Source organism: Dipodomys merriami, unplaced genomic scaffold (genome assembly GCF_024711535.1).
Source record: "Dipodomys merriami isolate MVZ:Mamm:240054 unplaced genomic scaffold, mDipMer1.0.p SCAF_2, whole genome shotgun sequence".
NCBI classification, from domain to species: Eukaryota; Metazoa; Chordata; class Mammalia; order Rodentia; family Heteromyidae; genus Dipodomys; species Dipodomys merriami.
In genome coordinates this window covers 68,831,351-68,851,827 of record NW_027203381.1, presented here as the reverse complement: position 1 = coordinate 68,851,827, position 20,477 = coordinate 68,831,351, and the positions used below count along the sequence as shown (strand labels likewise).

General features: G+C 40.2%; 1 protein-coding gene across 2 annotated transcripts in view; it reads left to right on the top strand.

Annotated features, from left to right (window-relative positions):
* Pak2 (p21 (RAC1) activated kinase 2) overlaps positions 1-20,477 on the top strand; it is an 85,539-nt gene that overhangs the window by 41,709 nt on the left and 23,353 nt on the right. For both annotated transcript variants that reach the window (XM_070029925.1, XM_070029926.1), the window contains exons 3-6: positions 11,120-11,220; positions 12,616-12,763; positions 15,885-15,916; positions 17,507-17,614. In XM_070029925.1, the coding sequence (XP_069886026.1) occupies positions 11,120-11,220; positions 12,616-12,763; positions 15,885-15,916; positions 17,507-17,614 (389 nt within the window). The remainder of the gene's footprint in view (positions 1-11,119; positions 11,221-12,615; positions 12,764-15,884; positions 15,917-17,506; positions 17,615-20,477) is intronic.

The window sequence follows — 20,477 nt, the reverse complement described above, 5'->3', positions numbered from 1 at the left end:
GCTAGCACTGGGTAAGGCCCTACCTGAAAAATGACTAAAAAGACAAAAGGTCTGGAGCCACAGCTCAAGTAGTAAAGCACTTGGCTAGCAAACACAAGACTCTTTTCAAAGTTCAGTGCCATGGGAAATAAAAACCAACAAGATCATGTTTTCAGGGTAGAGAATGTGGATTAGTGGTAGAGTGCTTACCTTGCATACATGAGGCCCTGGGTTCAATTCCTCAGCACCACATAAGCAGAACAAGCCAGAAGTGGCGCTGTGGCTCAAGTGGTAGAACCTTAGCCTTGAGTTGAAGAGCTGAGGGACAGCACTTAGGCCCAGAGGTCAGACCCCATGACTGGCCCCCCCCCCAAAAAAAAGAAAGTCTTTAAAGTATCTTTCATTAATAATTGCTCGTTTCTTGCTCTGACAGAAAACATTAAGAACATTAGAAATACATTTCTATAAAAAATTGATATATGATATATTTATTTATGGATATGCAATATATTTCAATATTTATATGTATAATGTGTAATGAACAAATTGGGCAAATAAGTATATCATCTTAAACATTTGTCATTTCTTTGTGTTGGGAGCAATTAATGTCTTTGCTTCTAGCTGTTTTGAAATATAAATTATTGTTAACTATAGTCAGTCACCCTACTATGCTTTAGAATACTAGAAAATATTCCTCCTAACTAATTTTGCACTTCTTGTTTTGTGTGTGTATGTGTGTCTGTGTTGTTTTTTTTATTTTTTTTGTCAGTCGTGGAGCTTGAACTCTGAGCCTGGACACTGTCCCTCAGCTCTTCAGCTCTAAGGCTAGCGCTCCACCACTTGAGCCACAGCGCCACTTCTGGCTTTTTCTGTTTATGTGGTGCTGAGGAATCAAACCCAGGGCAAGCACTCTACCACTGAGCCACCTTCCCAACCAATTTTGTACTTCTTAATCACCTCTGCTCATACCCTTCCCAGTCTTTGGTAACTGCTATTTTTTGTCTGTGAGATCAGATTTTTATCTTCTACATGAGTGAGAACAGTGTTTGTCTTTCTGTACCTATTTCTCTTACATCTATTCATGCCATAGGTGACAGGACTTCATTCTTTTTATTCTGTATCGTGTATATATGTACATCATTTCCTTATTCATTTATCTGTTGGTAGATGCCTTGATTATTTAGCATTTCTTTGCTGTTGTGATTAGAACTACAGTAAACATGTGAGTACAAATTTGTCTTCAACCTACAGATTTCATTTTCTTAAAATATCTACCCAATAGTGGGATTGCTGAGTATTTTAATTTTTTTGAGGCTCCTCCATAATATAACTTACTAATTTTACTACAATGACTGTAATAATATACATACATTTCTACCAACAGTGTATAAGAGTTCAGCTTTCTTTCCAATATTCACTATTTTTTGACATTTTGTTAGGAGTCATCATTAAGATTTGGTATCTTAACTGTTTTGGATTTGCATTTCTCAGATATGTATATGTCTTTTTTTTGGATGGGGGGGTCTGTTCGTGGGGCCTGAACTCTGGTCTAAGTGCTGTCCCTCAGCTCTTCAGCTCAAGGCTAGCGCTCTACCACTTGAGCCACAGAGCCACTTCCGGCTTTTTTTTTCTGCTTATGTGGTGCTGAGGCATCGAAGCCAGGGCCTCAAGCATGCAAGGCAAGCGCTCTACCACTCAGCCACCTTCCCAGCCCAGTCTTATATTGAGAAGTGTCTATTTAGATCATTTGTCCATTTTTTAAATTGGATTATGTGGGGTTTTTTTCACTGTTGAGTTGCTTTTTATATTCTCAGTATTAATGTCTTGGATGAACAGTTCAAACTTTCTCCCACGATACAGGTTTTTTCCTCATTCTGTTTTTTGTTGTTGTTGTTTTTCTTTTTTTTTTTTTTTTGTCGGTCGTGGGGCTTGAACTCTGGGCCTGGGCGCTGTCCCTCAGCTCTTCAGCTCAAGGCGAGCGCTCTACCACTTGAGCCACAGCGCCACTTCCGGCTTTTTTCTTTTTGCTTATGTGGTGCTGAGGAATCAAACCCAGGGCCTCAGGCATGCAAGGCAAGCGCTCTACCACTGAGCCGCCTTCCCAGCCCTTTTTTTTTTTTTTTTGGTCAGTCGTGGGGCTTGAACTCTGGGCCTGGGCGCTGTCCCTCAGCTCTTCAGCTCAAGGCGAGCGCTCTACCACTTGAGCTACAGCGCCACTTCCTCTTTTCTTGGTGGTTTATTGGAGATAGGAGTCTCACGGTCTTTCCTGCCCGGGCTGGCTTTGAACCGGGATCCTCAGATCTCAGCCTCCTGAGTAGCTAGGATTACAGGCGTGAGCCACCAGCACCCGGCTGTTGTTGTTGTTTTTCTAGTTGTTTTTGTGGTATAGACTTTTTAGTTTGCTATAATCCCATAAAATTGTATCTTTCATGACAACTTTACTGAATAATTCTTTTTTGGTATGGGTTGCGCATGTAAGTAATCAGAGGTAACAATGATAAGCAAAAAGATGGTGTTCCTGCCCTGGACACTATTTAAAAATTATGCTGTTAAAGCTGGGCATGGTGGGTCATGCCTGTGTAATCCTAGCTACTCCAGAGGATGAGATCTGAGGATCATGGTTCAAAGCCAGCTGGGGCAGGAAAGTCAGTGAGACTCTTATCTCCAATTAAGCCACTCAGAAAACAGGAAGTGACACTACGGCTCCAGTACAACGCTAGCCATGAGCTGAATAGCAGAGGGACAACACCCAGGCTTAGAGTTCAAGTCCCACAACCGACAAAAACAATAACAAAAACAATGCTGCTAATATATCATTATAAACTATGAAAAGCAGCACAGTTAATGTAAGTCTCTGATCTGGAGCATTTGGGAAAGCTTACTAAGGAAAATAGAGCTGATAACTAAAGGATAAGCAAATAAAGTTTAGAAGTATGTTCTGCCTACAAAAGAGCTTATTTTAGTGATCCAGCCCCAGAAGGAGTCATAGAACATTATTACAGATGAGAGCAGTCCAATATGATTTAGTACAAAAGGGCTGTGAGAATTATAGGGGCAGGTGAGTATGATGTTCATGGGAAACTACAACAGAGAAGCTGAAGAGATTGGCAGAAATCAGGCAGGTCACAAAGGACCTTGTATTCCCTTGTATTCTGTGCTGCAGAACTCAGGTTTGTATCTTGTTTCCTCAGGAGCCATTACAGAATCTAAACAGGAATGTGTAGGTCATCTTTCTGTTTTAGGTAGCAGAGAATGTATATAAAATAGATTTGGAATTAGTGATGTAGCTCAAGTGATAGAGCTCTAAATTTGAGCATAAAAAAGAAAAATAGGTTTGTTGGTGGCCTAAGACTCTAGTTAGGAAACTGGCAGTAGTTCCCAGTGAGAAATGGCTTAGCTAATTTGATAATTTACTAATAAAAATGTCCATGAACTATTGTTATGAGTTATTTTTCTAAGATCTATTCAAATGACTATGTTGAATTGTATAGTGCTTATTAACTAATGCAGTTTTCATATCCAATTATTCAGTTGATATGAACTTTTACAAAGATGTGCACTTAGTTACAAAGATGATAAACTTAGATCTGTAAATATCCTTTCTTGTTCAAAAAAATCTAAACTAGCCCATACTTCACCTGTTTTAGAGTACATCCTTCAGTGTAATGGAACAAATCTAGTTCACCCATTTTTTAAAATAATTCTAAAAGTAAAAAGAACAAGGGGGTATAATCACTAATTGTAGGCCTAAAAGGATAGTCCCAAAGGATGTAATAGTATCCTCCTTAGGATTTATATATATATATATATATTTTTTTTTTTTTTTTTTTAAGGGGCCCTAGAGCTTGTACTCAGGGCCTGCGCACTGTCCCTGAGCTCTTTTGCTCAAGGTTTGTGTTCTACCACTTTGAGCCGCAGCTCCACTTTGATTTTTCTGGCAGTTAATTGGAGATAAGTGTCTCACAGACTTTCCTGCCCAGGCTAGCTTTGAACCATGATCCTCAGTTCTCAGCCACTTGAGTAGCTAGGATTACAGGTGTGAGCTACTGATGCCTGGCCGCTTTAGAATTCTTTAGTGTCTTTTTATCAGCATGCAGTGATAAATGGAAATGGCACATTGATTTATTGTATAAAACACAAACAGATTTCCTCTCTGAAGCTAAAGTGTGCACTACAATTATTTTTGTTACCTCTTGCCTTATGCAACCAGCTTATGAAGCAGGATCCTCCCAGCACACTGTTCAGTTTGAGGCTTGGTTTAGCATGTTTGTTTCAAATACTGTCTCTAATATCCCTTTCCCTTCCAACTGGGACTACTGTAGGGAGTACTTGTGAAAAACAAATGGAATTAAATAGATTTTTAAAAATATTACATCACTTCACTTTTTTTTTCTTTTTTCTTTTTTTTGGGGGGGGAGGGAAAGAGTTGATAGTTTGTTTCACACTGTAGCACAAAATAGTCTCAATCCTCCTGCCTCAATCTCCTGATGTTTACTACTATACCGGCTTTTGAGGGGAGTAATGGGGGTTTAAGACTATCTCAAGTACTGTTTAATTATTTTCTTGTTTTTGTGAAACTTTTTATTTTTATCCTTAATTTGTTAAACTTTATTTCTGACTAGATTTGCTCTATGTATTAGAAAATGTAGCCTTCAATGGTAACTAGGATTCATAGCTGGAGCTAGATTGATTCACAGGGTGTTAAGTCTGGCCTAACTCAGATACCATCTCAGTTGATCAGGAATGTGCAGTGGGACTGATGTGGCTTGACTTAGATGCCCACTTGGGAGATCTGTGATCAAAGTCATGTAAGAAAATAGCATTTCCTTCAATGACATCCATAGAAAAAGGGTAAAGGAAGCTTCCAGGAATAGAATTCAAACCAGAATTTTAAATTTTTTTTAATTAACATATATTGATTATACAAAGGGTTTCACTATGACATTTCCACACATTCTAACTGGGATGAGATAGAATTTTGGTGTGGTTTTATTTGCATTTTCTTTATGCATAAAGATTTTGAACATGTCTTCATGTGTCTGTTAGCCATTAGTATTTCTTCTGAGAACTGTCTGTCCAGTTTTCTGTACATTTATTAATTGGATTTTTTTTTTTTTTTTTTTTTTTTGCTGTTTGAGTTTTTGAGCTCTTTGTATATTCTGAGTATTAATCCTTTATCTGTTGAATAGCTGCAAAGATTTTCTCCCATTCTGTGGGCTCTCTCGGTTCTGGTAATTGTTTCTTTTGCTGAAACTTTGATGCAGTCCCATTTGTCAATTCTTGTTCTTGTTTTCTGGACAATTGGAGTCCTGGCCAGAAAACATTTATCTGTGTCTATAACTCTTGAGTGTTTTCCCTATGTTTTCCTTTAGTAGATTTAAGCTTCAGGTCTGTCTTTGAGTTCTTTGATCTATTTGGAGGTAATTATTGTCCAGGGTGAGAAATTTGAGTCTTATGTCCAGTCTCCTGCACCTGGATAACCAGTTTTCCCAGCACTATTTGTTGAAGAGGCTGGCTGTTTCTCTAGTATTTTATTGTATTTTAATTTACTTGGTTGTCAAACATTAGGTGGCTGTGTGGTTTTATTCCTGTGTTTACCTTCCTTGACTTTTTATTTATTTATTTATTTATTTATTTTTGTCGGTCGTGGGGCTTGAACCTGGGCTTGGGCACTATCCCTCAGCTTTTCAGCTCAAGGCAAGCACTCTACCGCTTGAGCCACAGTGCCACTTCTGGTTTTCTAGTGGTTTATTGGAGATAAGAGTCTCATGGACTTTCCTTTCCTGGGATGGCTTTGAACCATGATCCTCAGATCTCAGCCTCCTGAGTAGCTAGGATTACAGGCATGAGCCACTGGCACCCGGCTTAAAATTTTTTATTACCTTTGTTGTACAAAAGAATTGTATTCCTGTGTTTTCTAATACTAGTCTCTAGGACTGTTTTTGTACCAGTACCAATATGTTTTTGTTACTGTGGCTCTGTAGTACAATTTGAAGTCTGGTTTTATGATACTTTGAGTAATTCTCTTTTTACTCAGAATTGCTTTTGCTGTTCCCTAAGAGGTTCTGAATTGATTTTCCTATTTCTGGAAAGAGTGATTGAGACTTCATGGGAATTGCATTGAATCTGTATGTTACTGTGCAGATTTTTTTTAAAGAAAAAAGTGTTTCATGGCACATGAAGTTTTGTTTCTGTTATCTCTATAATAATAAGAATAATTAGCTGGGCTCCTGTGTCTTATGCTATTCAAGAGGCTAATCTTAGCTATTCAGGAGGCTAAGATCTGAGGATCATGGTTGCAAGCCAGCTTGGGCAGGAAAGTCCATGCGATTCTTTTCTTCAGGTAACCTCCAAATGGCTGGAAGTGGAGCTGTGGCTCAGGTGGTGCTATCCTTGAGCAAAAAAGCTCAGGGACAGCGTTGAGATCCAGAGTTCAAACCCTAGGACCAGCACTAATAATAATAATAATAATAATAATAATAATAATAATAATAAATTAAGCCATTTGTTTATAATTGGTTAACAATGCATGAATATGATGCAGTAACATTTCTACCTTTAAATGTGCAGGCCTACCAAGCAGTTTATTTGTTTTAACTCTTACAGTATGTGAATCTTCTAGTTAAGTATCACATATTGACTCGATGCTTTTATTTATTGTCTCTTATAAGACCCAGTTAAAACAATGGATAAAAAACAAAGTTTTAAAAATTGCTACAAGGGGTGCTGGGAAGTTGGCTCAGTGGTAGAGAGCTTACCTTGCATGCCTGAGGCCCTGGGTTTGATTCCTCAGCACCACATAAGCAAAAAGAAAAAGCCGGAAGTGGTGCTGTGGCTCAAGTGGTAGAGCGCTAGCCTTAAGCTGAAGAGCTGAGGGGCAGCGCCCAGGCCCAGAGTTCAGGCCCCACGACCAGAACCCCCCACCCCCCCCCCCCAAAAAAAAAGAAAGAAAAGAAAAATTGCTACAAGGGCAGGGAGATTTCCCTATATATTGAGAGATTAGAGAAATGGAGAAATGTTGGAGAAAGTGTTGGAGAAATGGCACAAATGACATTAAGACATTAAAGAGGGCAAATGTCTATGGGAAGTGAACTAGTTTCCCTTTTAAAAATTCCAGAGAGAGCTGAGTGCTGGTGGCTCATACCTGTAATCTTAGCTTCTCAGGAGGCTGAGATCTGAGGATTGTGGTTCAAAGCCAGCCTGGGCAGGGAAGTCTGAGACTCCTCTCCAATTACCCACCAGAAAACTGGAAGAGGCACTATGGCTCAAGTGGTAGAGTTCTCACCTTGTGCTGAAGAGCTCAGGGATAGCACCCAGGCCCAGAGTTCAAGCCCCACGACTGACTAAAAATAAATAAATCCAGAGGAGGCTGGGAATGTGGCTTAGTGGTAGAGTGCTTGCCTAGCATGCATGAAGCCCTGGGTTTGATTCCTCAGTACCACATACACAGAAAAACCTGAAGTGGTGCTGTGGCTCAAGTGGTAGAGTGCTAGCCTTGAGCAAAGGAAGTTCAGGGAAAGTGCCCAGGCCCTGAGTTCAAGCCCTAGGACTGGCAAAGAAAAAAAATTCCAGAGGCTAAGGATATAGAAGTACACAATACTGTCCATGTGGGGAGTGGAAGGTGTGCTACCCAAACTGAAAGAAGGGCATTAGTTGGAAATCTGTATAGGAAATATCAAAGGTTCCTCAGGACTCACTCTTCCACCCTATAGAGCCATACAAATAAACCCCCATTTGTGGGGATCAAGAAAAGTTGATCAGGAAAAGTTCACAAAAATACAAAAATCATTAATTCAATGAAAGTCAAATATGCATGAGTCCTTTCTTTTGTCTGCTTTCAGAATAGTTGTAGACTGACTCATAGCTCTCAAAGATTGGAATGCTCTGAGGGAAAAAAATTCTTTAGATATCTTGCACACTTCCTCATCAGTGAAAGCCCAGCTTATCTCCTAGTTAGTTGTTTAATACTTTTCTTTGCTAGATAGCAATAGGTCACCAGACACTCAGGGGAGAAAAAAAAGATATGGTACACATCCAGGTTAAAAAGGATGAAGTAAACCTATTTTTATTGATTAGCCACATATTTGAGTTTTTATTTAAAAACATTCATAACACCTATAAAACTACAAGAATTAAGCATAGTAACAATATAAGAACAGAATGGAATACTCAAGTTTCTGTGTGCTAGCACTGACCAATTGAAATTGAATGTGTTTTGTTTTTGTGCTGGTCCTAGGGCTTAAACTCTGGGCTTGGGCATTATCTCTGAGATTTTTTTAGTCAAGGCTAGCATTCTACCATGTTTTGCCATACCTTCCTCCTCTGGCTTTTTGGTGGTTAATCATCAAAGATAAGAGACTCAAGGATTTTTCTGTTATTATCCTCAGTCTCAGCTTCCTGAGTAGCTAGGATTATAGATGTGAGCCAACAGTGCCTTTTAGTTGTTGTTGTTCTGTTTTGATTTGTTTGTTTATGAAACTAGAGTTGCATCCAGGGCCTTGCACATGCTAGACATGTGCTCAACTACTTGAAAATCACACCTCAAGCCCTGTTTGATGTAGGTTTAGTTTTCATGATGCTGGGATTGAACCTAGGATTTTGTTCATGCTAGACACAGTATTGCGGAGCTATACCTTCAGCCCCATAACTAAATTTTAAAGCTATCCTTAAAGGAGCTTCAAAAATTAGAGTTTCCAAAAGTCTGACAAAAATTGAACACTGTACACTGATACCAGAAAACATTGTTGAAATTAAAGCAAACCTAAATAGCTAGGCTTGGTAGCTCATGCTTGTAATCTCATACATTTAGAGGCAGAGATGAGAAAAGCAGTTTGGAAGCCAATCTGGGCAAAAAGTTAGGAGACACTATCTCAAATAACAAACCTGGCATGTGGTACATGCCTATAATGCTAGCTATTGGGGAAGGAGTGGTAGGGAAATTGCTGTCCAAGAACATCCCTGGCCAAAAGCACAAGACTCTGGGGCTGGGAAGGTGACAGAGTGGTAGAGTGCTTGCCTTGCATGCATGAGGCCCTGGGTTCGATTCCTCAGCACCACATAAGCAAAAAGCCGGAAGTGGCGCTGTGGCTCAAGTGGTAGCGCTAGCCTTGAGCTGAAGAGCTGAGGGACAGCACCCAGGCCCAGAGTTCAGGCCCCACAACCGGACCCAAAAAAAAAAAAGCACAAGACTCTGAAAAGTAACTAGAGCAAACAGACTGGGAGCATGTTTCAAGTGGTAGAGCATTTGCCTAGCAAATGTCCTGAGTTCAAATCCCAATACTACCAAAAGGGAAAAAAAGGCAAGGTTAATAGATTCACTGTTGTAGATCAGATGACTCAATGTTTAAGAAAAAAAAAAGAAGTTAAGCTGAATTTTGGTGACTCTCATACCTATAATCCTAGCTACTTAGGAGGCTAAGAAAAGAAAGATCATGGTTTGATGTCAGCCTGGGCAGAAAATTACTAAAGACCCTTCTCAATCCATAGCTGGTGCAATGGTGCCTGTCATTTTAGCTGAGGTCAGGAGGCTTGAGGTTCCAAGACAGTTCTGGGTAGAAAAATCCATGAGTGTCCATGTCTACCATAGCTACTAGGCTTGGGAGCTTACACCCATATTCTAGCTGTGACAGGGAATCTAAAATTGACAGAGTGTGTACCTGGTGGAACACAAGACCCTATCTGAAAGTTCATCCTGTAATCCTAGCTACTTAGGAGGTAGAGAGGGGAAGGATTATGGTTTTAAGCAGCCCTACAGAAAAGTTTAAAGAGCTGGGAAGTTGGCTCAGTGGTAGAGTGCTTACCTTGCATGCCTGAGGCCCTGGGTTCCATTCCTCAGCACCACATAAGCAAAAAGAAAAAAGCCGGAAGTGGCACTGTGGCTCAAGTGGTTGAGCGCTAACCTTGAGCTGAAGAGCTGAGGAACAGCACTCAGGCCCAGAGATCGGGTCCCTATATATATATATATATATATATATATATATATATATATATATATATATATATATATATATATATATATATATATATATATATATAAAACTAGCAACAAATAGATGAGGTGTTGCTTAAGTGATAGTGCACTAATTTAGCAAGGGGGAGGGGACCCAGAATTCAAACACCAGTGTAGCCAAAAATATAAAATAATCAGATTGTCACTTCATTAAATTAAAAATAGGTTCAGTGCAATTCCAGTCACAATCCTAGCAGGCTTTTCAAGAAAGACTTGAACTGTATACTTTGAATGCTTATAATGAAATGATAGTAATCAAGGCAGACTAGTATTATAAAGGTAGAGAAACAGATTGTGAGAGAGCAGAACTGAAATTTTGTGGAGGGGAAAAGGAACTGTTATATTTGAATTTACAAGTAATTTTGACAAATGAGTGACAGAAATATTCAAAAAATTATTCACAAATGGCTTGGATAGTTATTAATTTATTATTTTTAATTTAATTTTTTAAATAAGTTTTTTATTGTGAAAATACTGTACAGAGGGGTTACAGTTACATGAGCAAGGTAATGAGTACATTTCTTATCTAGCATTGTTTTTCCCTACCATCCCTTTCCTCCCACCTCCACAACTACACTTTCCCATCCTCCACCTCCTATTTTTTTTGTTTTGGTTGTGGGACTTGAACTCTGGGCTTGGGCACTGTCCCTGAGGTCATCAGCTCAAGGCAAGCACTCTACCACTTGAGCCACAGCACCACTTCCAGTTTTCTAGTGGTTGATTGGAGATAAGAGTCTCACAGACTTTTCTGCCCAGGCTGGCTTTGAACCATGATCCTCAGATCTCAGCCTCCTGAGTAGCTAGGATTATAGCTGTGAGCCACTGGTGCCTAGCTTTGGACAGTTTTTAACTGTGGCAATTATAAACTAGAATAACAATGAGAGTAGACTTACACAAAAAAGAGAAGTGGCTTCTGTAAACTCTGTGTTGTTACTCTCTGCACCTCTGCTTTATAATAGATGCAGTACTTTTCTTCTATACCCTAAGAATGCTTGCTATCAGCCAGTGTTCTTAGGGGAAAATTCTTTTATAATAATGTTTCTAATATGTTTTAGGAAAAGTACAAATGCAGAATTATAAGTGCCATTATTATCCTTGTTTAAATAGATTCCCCCTTTTATTGCCTTCTAGGAAGTAAAAAGAAAGAAAAGGAACGGCCAGAGATTTCTCCTCCATCTGATTTTGAGCACACCATCCATGTTGGCTTTGATGCTGTTACTGGAGAATTTACTGTAAGTTTTCATAGTTGGGGTTCATTATAACATTATAACATTTATAACATTAAAGCAGCACTCAAGCTGGGTACTTGTGGTTCACATCTGTATCTTAGCTCCTCATGAGGCTGAGATCTGAGGATTGCAGTTCAAAGCCAGCCTAGGCAGGAAAGTCTGTGAGACTTCTATCTCCAGTTAAACAACAAAAAGGTAGAAGTGGTGCTGTGGCTCAAGTGGTTGAGTGCTAGCCTTGAGCAAAAGTGTTCAGGGACAGTGCCCAGGCTTTGAGTTCAAGCCATATGACCAACTAAAAGAAAAACAATAACATTCAAGCCTTTTCCTTTAGGGTAAGTTTAAAGTTAACTTCTCTGTTCACATGTTGTCAGTCCTTACTGCTGTTTGCTTATCATGAAAGTATTAGTGGTTGGATTTTCTTTTTCTTAGAAAGCTAAATTTTAACTGTAATGATACAAAATAGATGTAGAAAAACAGATACTTAAAACTAGACCTGTTAGAATTTTAAGTCAAACCTGCTGGGCATGGTGGTACAATAAACCCAGCATTTGAGAGGCTGAAGCAAAATTAGGAGTCAAGGCCACTGCTGCGTACATAGTGATACCTATGTCAGACTGATAGCCTTATGTCAAAAAAAATTAACTAAAATTATGTTTATTTATTTAGTTAGTTAGTTGGTTGTGGGGCTTGCACTAGGAGTCTAGGCGCTGTCCCTCAGCTCTTCAGCCCAAGGCTAGTGCTCTACCCACTTGAGCCACAGCGCCAGTTCGTTTTCTGAGTGGTTTATTGGAGATAACAGTCTCATGGACTTTCCTGCCTGGGCTGGGTTCAAATTGCAATCCTCAGATCTCAGCTTCCTGAGTAGCTAGGATTACAGGTGTGAGCCACTGGCACCCAGTGAATTACGTTTGTTTATGTATTTTTTTTATCATTTGTCTCTGAAAATTGACTTCATTAGAGCAATTCAAACCACAGCTGAGTTCCTTGGAAGTCAGGGTTTTATGTTTGCTAGACACATGTGCTTTATTTGCCATTGCTTTTTTCCTCTATTTACTTTTGAGATAGAGAGTTTGCCTATTTACACATTCCATTCTTGACCAGGTTGACCTGCTGCCTGGTTGCCTTTTGTTTGTTTGTTTGGTTTTTTTTTTTCCTCCTGTTAAGGTTAAGTCTTACTAACTTTTAGCCTGGATGGGCCTGGAACTAATTCTTCTAATCTAAATCTTTTAATCACTGTTCCCAGCTATTGATAAAGATGGGGTATTAGGAACTTTCTTGCCCAGCTGGCCTCTTTACTATATGCTCCTAGTTGCTACCTCCCAAGTAGCTAGGATTAATAGCATAAGCCATTGGCGCCTGCCTCAAATCACAACTAATTTCTGAATTTCTTTTTATTAGGGCATGCCAGAACAGTGGGCTCGGTTGTTACAGACTTCCAATATCACGAAATTAGAGCAAAAGAAGAATCCTCAGGCTGTGCTGGATGTCTTAAAGTTCTATGACTCTAACACAGTGAAGCAGAAATATCTGAGTTTTACTCCTCCTGGTAAGAAAGATGACAGTGGTAAAAGGCTGAACATGGACAGTCATGAAGCACTGCTGGATAAAAAAGATTACTTCTGGAAAATGAAAGGCTATATACTGTAATTCTTCCACATATTTTCCTACTGCAGAGATTTCTGTCTTTGTAAATTTATGGGGGTTAAGCATAATTGGGGATCTGGGGATTATATTAATCTCACAATTTTACCAGTTGGTGGATATTTAAGCTGTTGTTTTGTATGGTCTTTTCTTGCTTAATTGTTTTTCAGTTACTTCCCAATAGAAGGGGAAAGATGTTAATATTTAGATGTGTTCATACTAGAGACAGGTTGTTCGCGAGACAGGTTGTTCGCTAGTGAGATAGGATGAAAGTTGTTTCACTATTTTAAAAAAAAGCACAAACTTTGAAGTAAAAAAAATGTTTCTACTCAAAAAGTGAAACTCATCAAATATGTAAGTGTAGAAAATATAAGTGATAACTAAGTAGATTTATACCTTAAAATTGAAGATCCCTAGATAAGAATTGGAATATATTAGACTCTTGAAAATAGCTTGTTTAGGGCTAGGAAGGCAGCTTAGTGGTAGAGTGCTTGACTCCCATGCATGAGGCCCTGGGTTTAATTCTTGAGCAGAAAAAGCCGGAAGTGGCTCTGTGGCTGCAGTGGTAGAGCGCTAGCCTTGAGCTGAAAAGCTGAGACCCAGCACCCAAGCCCAGAGTTGAGGCCCCACAACCAACCAACCAACAAACAAAAAAATAGCTTGTTTAGGATGGGAATCAAACCTACACATAGCTTAAATGAAGTCTTAGGTGTATTCAGATTCAAGCTTTCCTCCTTACTCTGAAAAAGATCATTTATCCTGTTTTCCTTAGTATGAATTTTGCTAATTACACCCCAAATGTCAGTTAATATGTTTTTCTGTACCTGGGGTTATATGTGTAATTATTTTAAAATAAGATATGTATATGTTATATATGTTTTAATTAATTATACTTTATATATACACAGAAAAAAAGACTTTGCCCAAGGGGTATAGAGGCCTTTTTGCCAGGTTCTCTTGACTTTTTTTTTTTTTTTGAGGGCTTGAACTCTGGGCTTGGGCACTATCCCTGAACTTTTCAGCTCAAGGCAAGTGCTCTACCACTTTTGAGCCACAGTGCCATTTTTTATTTTAATCTGATAGTCTCAGGAAAAAGTTAGACTTGTCCATACAACATTTTGGTCAACTAGTCTATATAAATACAGTTTTCTTTCTTTTTTGTTCTGATTTTTGTTTTTGCCAGTCCAGGGGCTTAAACTCAGGGCCTGGCACTGTCCCTGAACTACTTTGGCTGAAGGCTAGACTCTACAACTTGAGCCACAGTGCTACTTCCGGCTTTTTCTGTTCATGTGATACTGAAGTATTTAACCCAGGGCTTCATGCATGCTAGGCACACCAAGCCACATTCCCAGTCCCAACAATTTTCTTTTTTAATGTTGAATATTACATGTAAATGTAAATGAACATGTTTCTTTAAGAAACTATGTTTGACCAGAAAATGGTATTCTTTCCACCCACTATACAAATAGTAACCTAGGCTGGGCACTGCTGGCTCACATATTTAATCCTAGCACTAAGGAGTCTAAGATCTGAGGATCTAGGTTCAAAGCCATCCCAGGCAGGAAAGTTTGTGAGACTCTTATCTCCAATTATGGAAGTGACCCTGTGGCTCAAGTGGTTGAGTGCTAGCCTTGAACTGAAGAGCTTAGAGACAGTGCCCAGGCCCAGAGTTCAAGCCCCACGACCAACAACAACAAAAAATATTAATCCAGATACCAGTAGGTCACACCTATAATCCTAGCTGCTTAGGAGGCTGAGATCTGAGGATTGCAGTTCCAAGGCAGCTTGGGCAGGAAAGTCTGAGAGACATTTTTTTTTTTTTTTGGTCAGTTGTGGGTCTTGAACTCTGGGCCTGGGCACTGTCCCTGAGCTCTTCAGCTCAAAGCGAGTGCTCTACCACTTGAGCAACGGTGCACTTATGGTTTTCTTGTGGTTATTTGGAGATAAAGAGTCTCAAAGACTTTCTGCTGGGTCAGGCTTTGAATCTTGATCCTCAAATCTCAGCCTCCCGAATAGCTAGGATTACAGGCTTGAGCCATGGGCTCTAGGCTAGGAAAGTCTGTGAGACTCTTATTTTAAATAAACTACTCAGAAAAAAAACCTGGAAATGTCACTCTGACTCAAAGTGGTAGACATGGTAGCCTTGAGCAAAGAAGCCTAGGACAGCCAGGCATTGTAATCCTAGCCACTCAGGAGGCTGAGATCTGAGGATTGTGGTTCAAGCTGGCTCAGGTAGTAAAGTCCATGAGATTCTTCCAGTTAACTAACAGAAAGTGACGCTGTGACTCAAAGTGGTAGAGCACTAGCCTTGAGCTAAAGACCTCAAGGATAGTGCTCAAGTCCAGAGTTCAAGTCCCATCCATGACAAACCAAGAAAAAAATAAAAGCTTAGGGACAGTGCCAAGGCCCAGAACTGGCAAAAAAAAACATACATAATTATACACACATAATTTTGAGGCATTTCAAAAAGAAAATCTTAAATTTAAGAATTTTATTTTATACAATCTCCATTATTTGAATAGTAGTGCTATATTCCTTGGTACAATTTTATGGAGAATGTCTTGAACAGTAAAGTTTATTTTAATGGATACAGATTGATAGGTATAGTTTCAATTAAAATTTTAGTTTACTGCACATAGTTTACATAGAATAAAATTCACCCATTTATATGAGTCATTTGCTCAGTCTCAAATTCTTTCTTATATTGACATTATCATTTTTCGGCTGAACAAACCATGGAAACATACTGAACATGTGATTTTATTAGCTATCACTCTTCTTACTAAACCTGGCTGTTAAGTGCCCCAATGATTTTTAATCAATTTTTGAGATTTCACTAAGAATTGAGTTTTTAGCTTGAGTTCTTTAAGCTAAAGATTACTGTTTGAATACTAGTATTTTCATGTTTTTCAATAGGTAATTTAAACTGAAATCAGCACTTCATTGCTCTTCTTTGTTGTTGTTGTTGTTAATTTTTTTATGCTTGCTCTAATGAATACTCATATTCTTTTCTACTCCAAATTTAGAGAAAGATGGCTTCCCTTCAGGAACACCAGCAGTAAGTTAATTATTTCTTGTAACTTTTGTTTCAATTTAGGATACCCCAACCAAATACCAGTTTTTATTTTGCTGTCTAAAGTAAATTCAATCATACAGATAAATAAATACTTGATATGTTTTAATTTAGTCATTTGATTAGTTGAAGAAGCCTTATTAAGGAAATAGAATTTCCTTTATAGGGTATTTAAAGTAATGTAAATTTATGTTATCCAGAGCAGTTTTAACTACCTTCAGTAATGTTTCTGTATATAAACATAGTTACAAAAACTTGCCAGCATATTCTTTCTTCCCACCTACCACTTCTTCTATTACCATTCTACTAAATAGACTATAGAAACACCAGCTGGGTGCTGGTGGCTCATGTCTGTAATCCTAGCTACTTGAGAGGCTGATATCTGAGGGTGGAGGTTTGAAGCCAGCTGGGGCAGGAAAGTCCATGATATCCTCATCTCCAATAAACTACTTTAAAAAGGCTGGAAGTGGTAGATCCCTAGTCTTGAGCAGAAGCAGCTCCAGGACAGCACCCAGGCCCTGAGTTCAAACCCTAGGACTGGCAAAACAAAAAAAGTAATTAAAAAAAAATGTAAGGACCAAGCCAGGTGCTGGTGGCTCACGCCTATAATCCTAGCTACTCAGGAGGCTGAGATCTGAAGATCTCGGTTCAAAGCCAGCCAGGGCAGCAAAGGCTGTGAGACTCTTATCTCCAATAAACCACTGGAAAACCGGAAGTGACTCTGTGGCTCAAGCAGTAGAGCGCTCACCTTGAGCTGAAGAGCACAGGGACAGTGCCCAAGCCCAGAGTTCAAGCCCCACGACCGACCAAAAAAAAAAAAAAAAAATTAAGGACCAGCAATTTAGCCCAGTGTTACCATTTGTGGGGGGAAAAAATTATCTTTGCCATCTATATTTCATGAGCTTGTTTTCTCTGAATTTATGAAATAGCATTTATTTGTATGTATTATTTAATGTATTTAATTTTGTGCTAGTATCAGGGCTTGAACTTGGCTCCATGCTCTTAGCTTACTCATAAGTGGTACTCTATTGAATGTCTACCTCTAGTCCCTCATTTTACTAGTTATTTGGAGATGGAGTCTCAAAGACTTTTCTGCCCAGGCTGGCTTCAAACCTTGATACTCTAAATCCCTGCCTTCTGAATAGCTAGTATTACAAGCATGAGCCACTGGTACTGGCTTCATCTTTACATTTCATAACTGATTTTGTTAGAACCAATGAGTTTAATTATTTTAAAATTGAGGTATTGAAGAAATGAGTTTTTTTGTTGTGATTGTTTTGGGGGATGTTTTGTTTTGCCAGTCCTGGGGCTTTAACTCAGGGCCTGGGCACTGTCTCTCAGCTTCTTTTGCTCAAGGCTAGCATTCTACCACTTGAGCCACAGTGCCCTTTCCATCTTTTTCTGTGTATGTGGTACTGAGGATTCAAACCCAGGACTTCATGTATGCTAGGCAAGCACTCTACCACTAAGCCACATTTCCAGGCCAGAAATGAGTTAAAAAGAATATGTTAAAAAGAAAGTCATATTTTAACCTTTTGAATATATTACCTTCCTTTGCATGTATGATTCATGCAGCTGAATACCAAAGGATCAGAAACATCACCAATAGTAACAGAAGAAGATGATGATGATGAAGAGGCTGCTCCTCCTGTCATTGCCCCAAGGCCAGATCATACAAAATCAGTAAGTGATTAGTGATTAGATTAGATAGTGCTATGTATCTCTGTGTGTATGTGTGTGTTTTAAAATAGCTTTCATCATTTGACTTCCAATAAGAATTTTTTTAAATTCTCTAGTTTATTTTCATTTTTATTATTATTTTTTTTGTTGGTCATGGGCCTTGAACTCTAGGCCTGGGCCCTGTCCCAGGCCTAGAGTCTTCAGCTGTCTTCAGCTCAAGGCTAGCGCTCTACCACTTGAGCTACAGTGCCACTTCCGGTTTTCTGGTGGTTTATTGGAGATAAGTTTCACGGAGTTTCCTGCCCGGGCTGGCTTTGAACCATGATCCTCAGATCTCAGCTTCCTGAGTAGCTAGGATTACAGGCATGAGCCACCAATGCCCAGCATAGTTTATGATAGTGTGAGGATATAAAAGATTTTTCCTTAACTACTAATCAAAATACAGTTTTGTTTTTGTTTTTGCCAGTCCTGGGGCTTGAACTCAGGGCCTGGGCACTGTCCCTGAGCCTCTCTGTGCTCAAAACTAGTACTCTAGCACTTGAGCCACAGTGTCACTTCTGCCTTTTTCAGTTTATATGGTACTGAGGAATCATACTCAGGGCTTCATGCATCTTAGGCAAGCACTCTACCACTAAGCCACATTCCCATTCCTCAGAATATAGTTTTTCAGCCAGGTGTGAATATTATATAATTCTAGCTACTCAGGAGGCTGAGATCTAAGGATCACAGTTCAAAGCTAGCCCAGGCTGGAAAGTCCAGGAGATTTTTTTATCGCTAATTAATCACCAAAAAGGCTGAATTGGAGTTGTAGCTCAATTTAGAGCACTAGTCTTGAGCACAAAAGCTCAGGGACAGTGTCCAGGCTCTGAATTCAAACCTCAGGACTGGCACCAAAAAAATTTTTTTGATCAGTTGTGGGGCTTGATCTCAGGGCCTAAGTGTTATATCTGAGCTTTTTCTCTCAAGGCTAGTGTTCTACCACTTTAAGCCACAATGCCACTTCTGGTTTTCTCGTGGTTAATTAGAGATAAGAGTCTCAAGATAGCTAAGAGTCTCAAGAAAGGTGGATTCCGGTGACTTACCCCTATAATCCTAGCTAATCAGGAGGCTGAGATCTGAGAAGTGTTAGGTTTTTAAAAAGAGGTATCCGAGTAAGAACTGCACCAGCACGCACGTGGTATTCAGATAAGGGGTAGGTTTATTCAGTAGACCTGCTTGGACCAGGCAAGGGTGGCACTCCATGTGGCTGGGAAAGGCCTGGGAATGAGAGAGAGCTGGGAAGAGAGGAAAGAGAGAGAAAAGAGCAGAGAGAGGGGTAAGAACAGTAGCACTCACGTGGTATTCAGGTAAGGGGTAGACCTGCTGGGACCAGGCAAGGTTGGCACTCCACGTGGCTGGGAAAGAGAGAGAGCAAGAGAGCAAGAAAAGAGCAGCAAGAACTAGAAACGAACAGAGAGAGAAAAAAAGGGAGAGTCGGGGCCTGGGCTAGCCCTTATGTAGGGTATGGGTGGGGAAAGGTGTGGCCACATCAAATGCAGATGTGACCTCTTCCAGGTGTCCCAGTTGCCTAGGTAATGCAGGTACTGGGTGGAGACTTTGCTGCGAGGAGGGTGGAGTCTGCTCGCCATCCAGGAGCGGACCTTACATTCCAGCCTTTTAATAATCATGAAATAGGGTGAGGATTCTCTCTGGCTACTTCCTGCTGACAAGGGGCGTCGACAATAGGGGTAAAAGGCTGGAATTTGGTCTCCTCCCAGAGAAGGCAGTGAACAGCAGCTGTCCCTTGGTTGCGTGAGTCCTTAGATGAAATCTGGAGAAGTCTCATGAGCATTGAGGGGCTGGAAAAAAAATACTAGAGAGCAAATAAATGGCAAGAGGAAGGACTTGGGGCTGAAAATGTTGGTAGAAATTTCCCTAGTTACTTCTGACATCTGGCGACTAGGTAGAGAATTCAGGTGACAAAGGCAAGAATATAAATTCCTGTTCAGTTAATAGGTAGACAGGTATAGACATTGGATGGGCAGGCTTCTTACTTCTACTGACCTCCCGGCTCAGGTTAATTTTGAAAGGGCAGGCACAAAGTAGCTGATGTGATATCATCTCCTCTTACTCCTTTCCACGTTCCCTTGTTCCCTAGACTGGCTGAGTCTAGGTGCTCGTTGCTGGGATGGCTTGTCCCAGTTGGTATTCAAGATTTGAACTCAAGGCCTGGGCACTGTCCCTGAGCGCTTCCGCTCAAGGCTAGCACTGAACCACTTTGAGTTATAGTACCACTAGTATTTAAGGAGGTTTGAACTCAAGGCCTGGGCACTGTCCCTGATGTTAGGTTTCTAAAAAGAGGTAGCCGAGTAAGAACTGCACCACGCACGTGGTATTCAGGTAAGGGGTTTATTCAGTAGACCTGCTGGGACCAGGCAAGGTTGGCACTCCACGTGGCTGGGAAAGGCCTGGGAATGAGAGAGAGCTGGGAAGAGAGGAAAGAGAGAGAGAAGAGCCAGAAAAGAGCAGAGAGAGGGGTAAGAACAGTAGCACTCATGTGGTATTCAGGTAAGGGGGAGACCTGCTGGGACCAGGCAAGGTTGGCACTCCACGTGGCTGGGAAAGAGAGAGAGCAAGAGAGCAAGAAAAGAGCAGCAAGAGCTAGAAACGAACAGAGAGAGAAAAAAGGGAGAGTCGGGGCCTGGGCTAGCCCTTATGTAGGGTATGGGTGGGGAAAGGTGTGGCCACATCAAATTCAGATGTGACCTCAGCGGATGCAGATGTGACCTCTTCCAGGTGTCCCAGTTGCCTAGGTAATGCAGGTACTGGGTGGAGACTTTGCTGCGAGGAGGGTGGAGTCTGCTCGCCATCCAGGAGCGGACCTTAC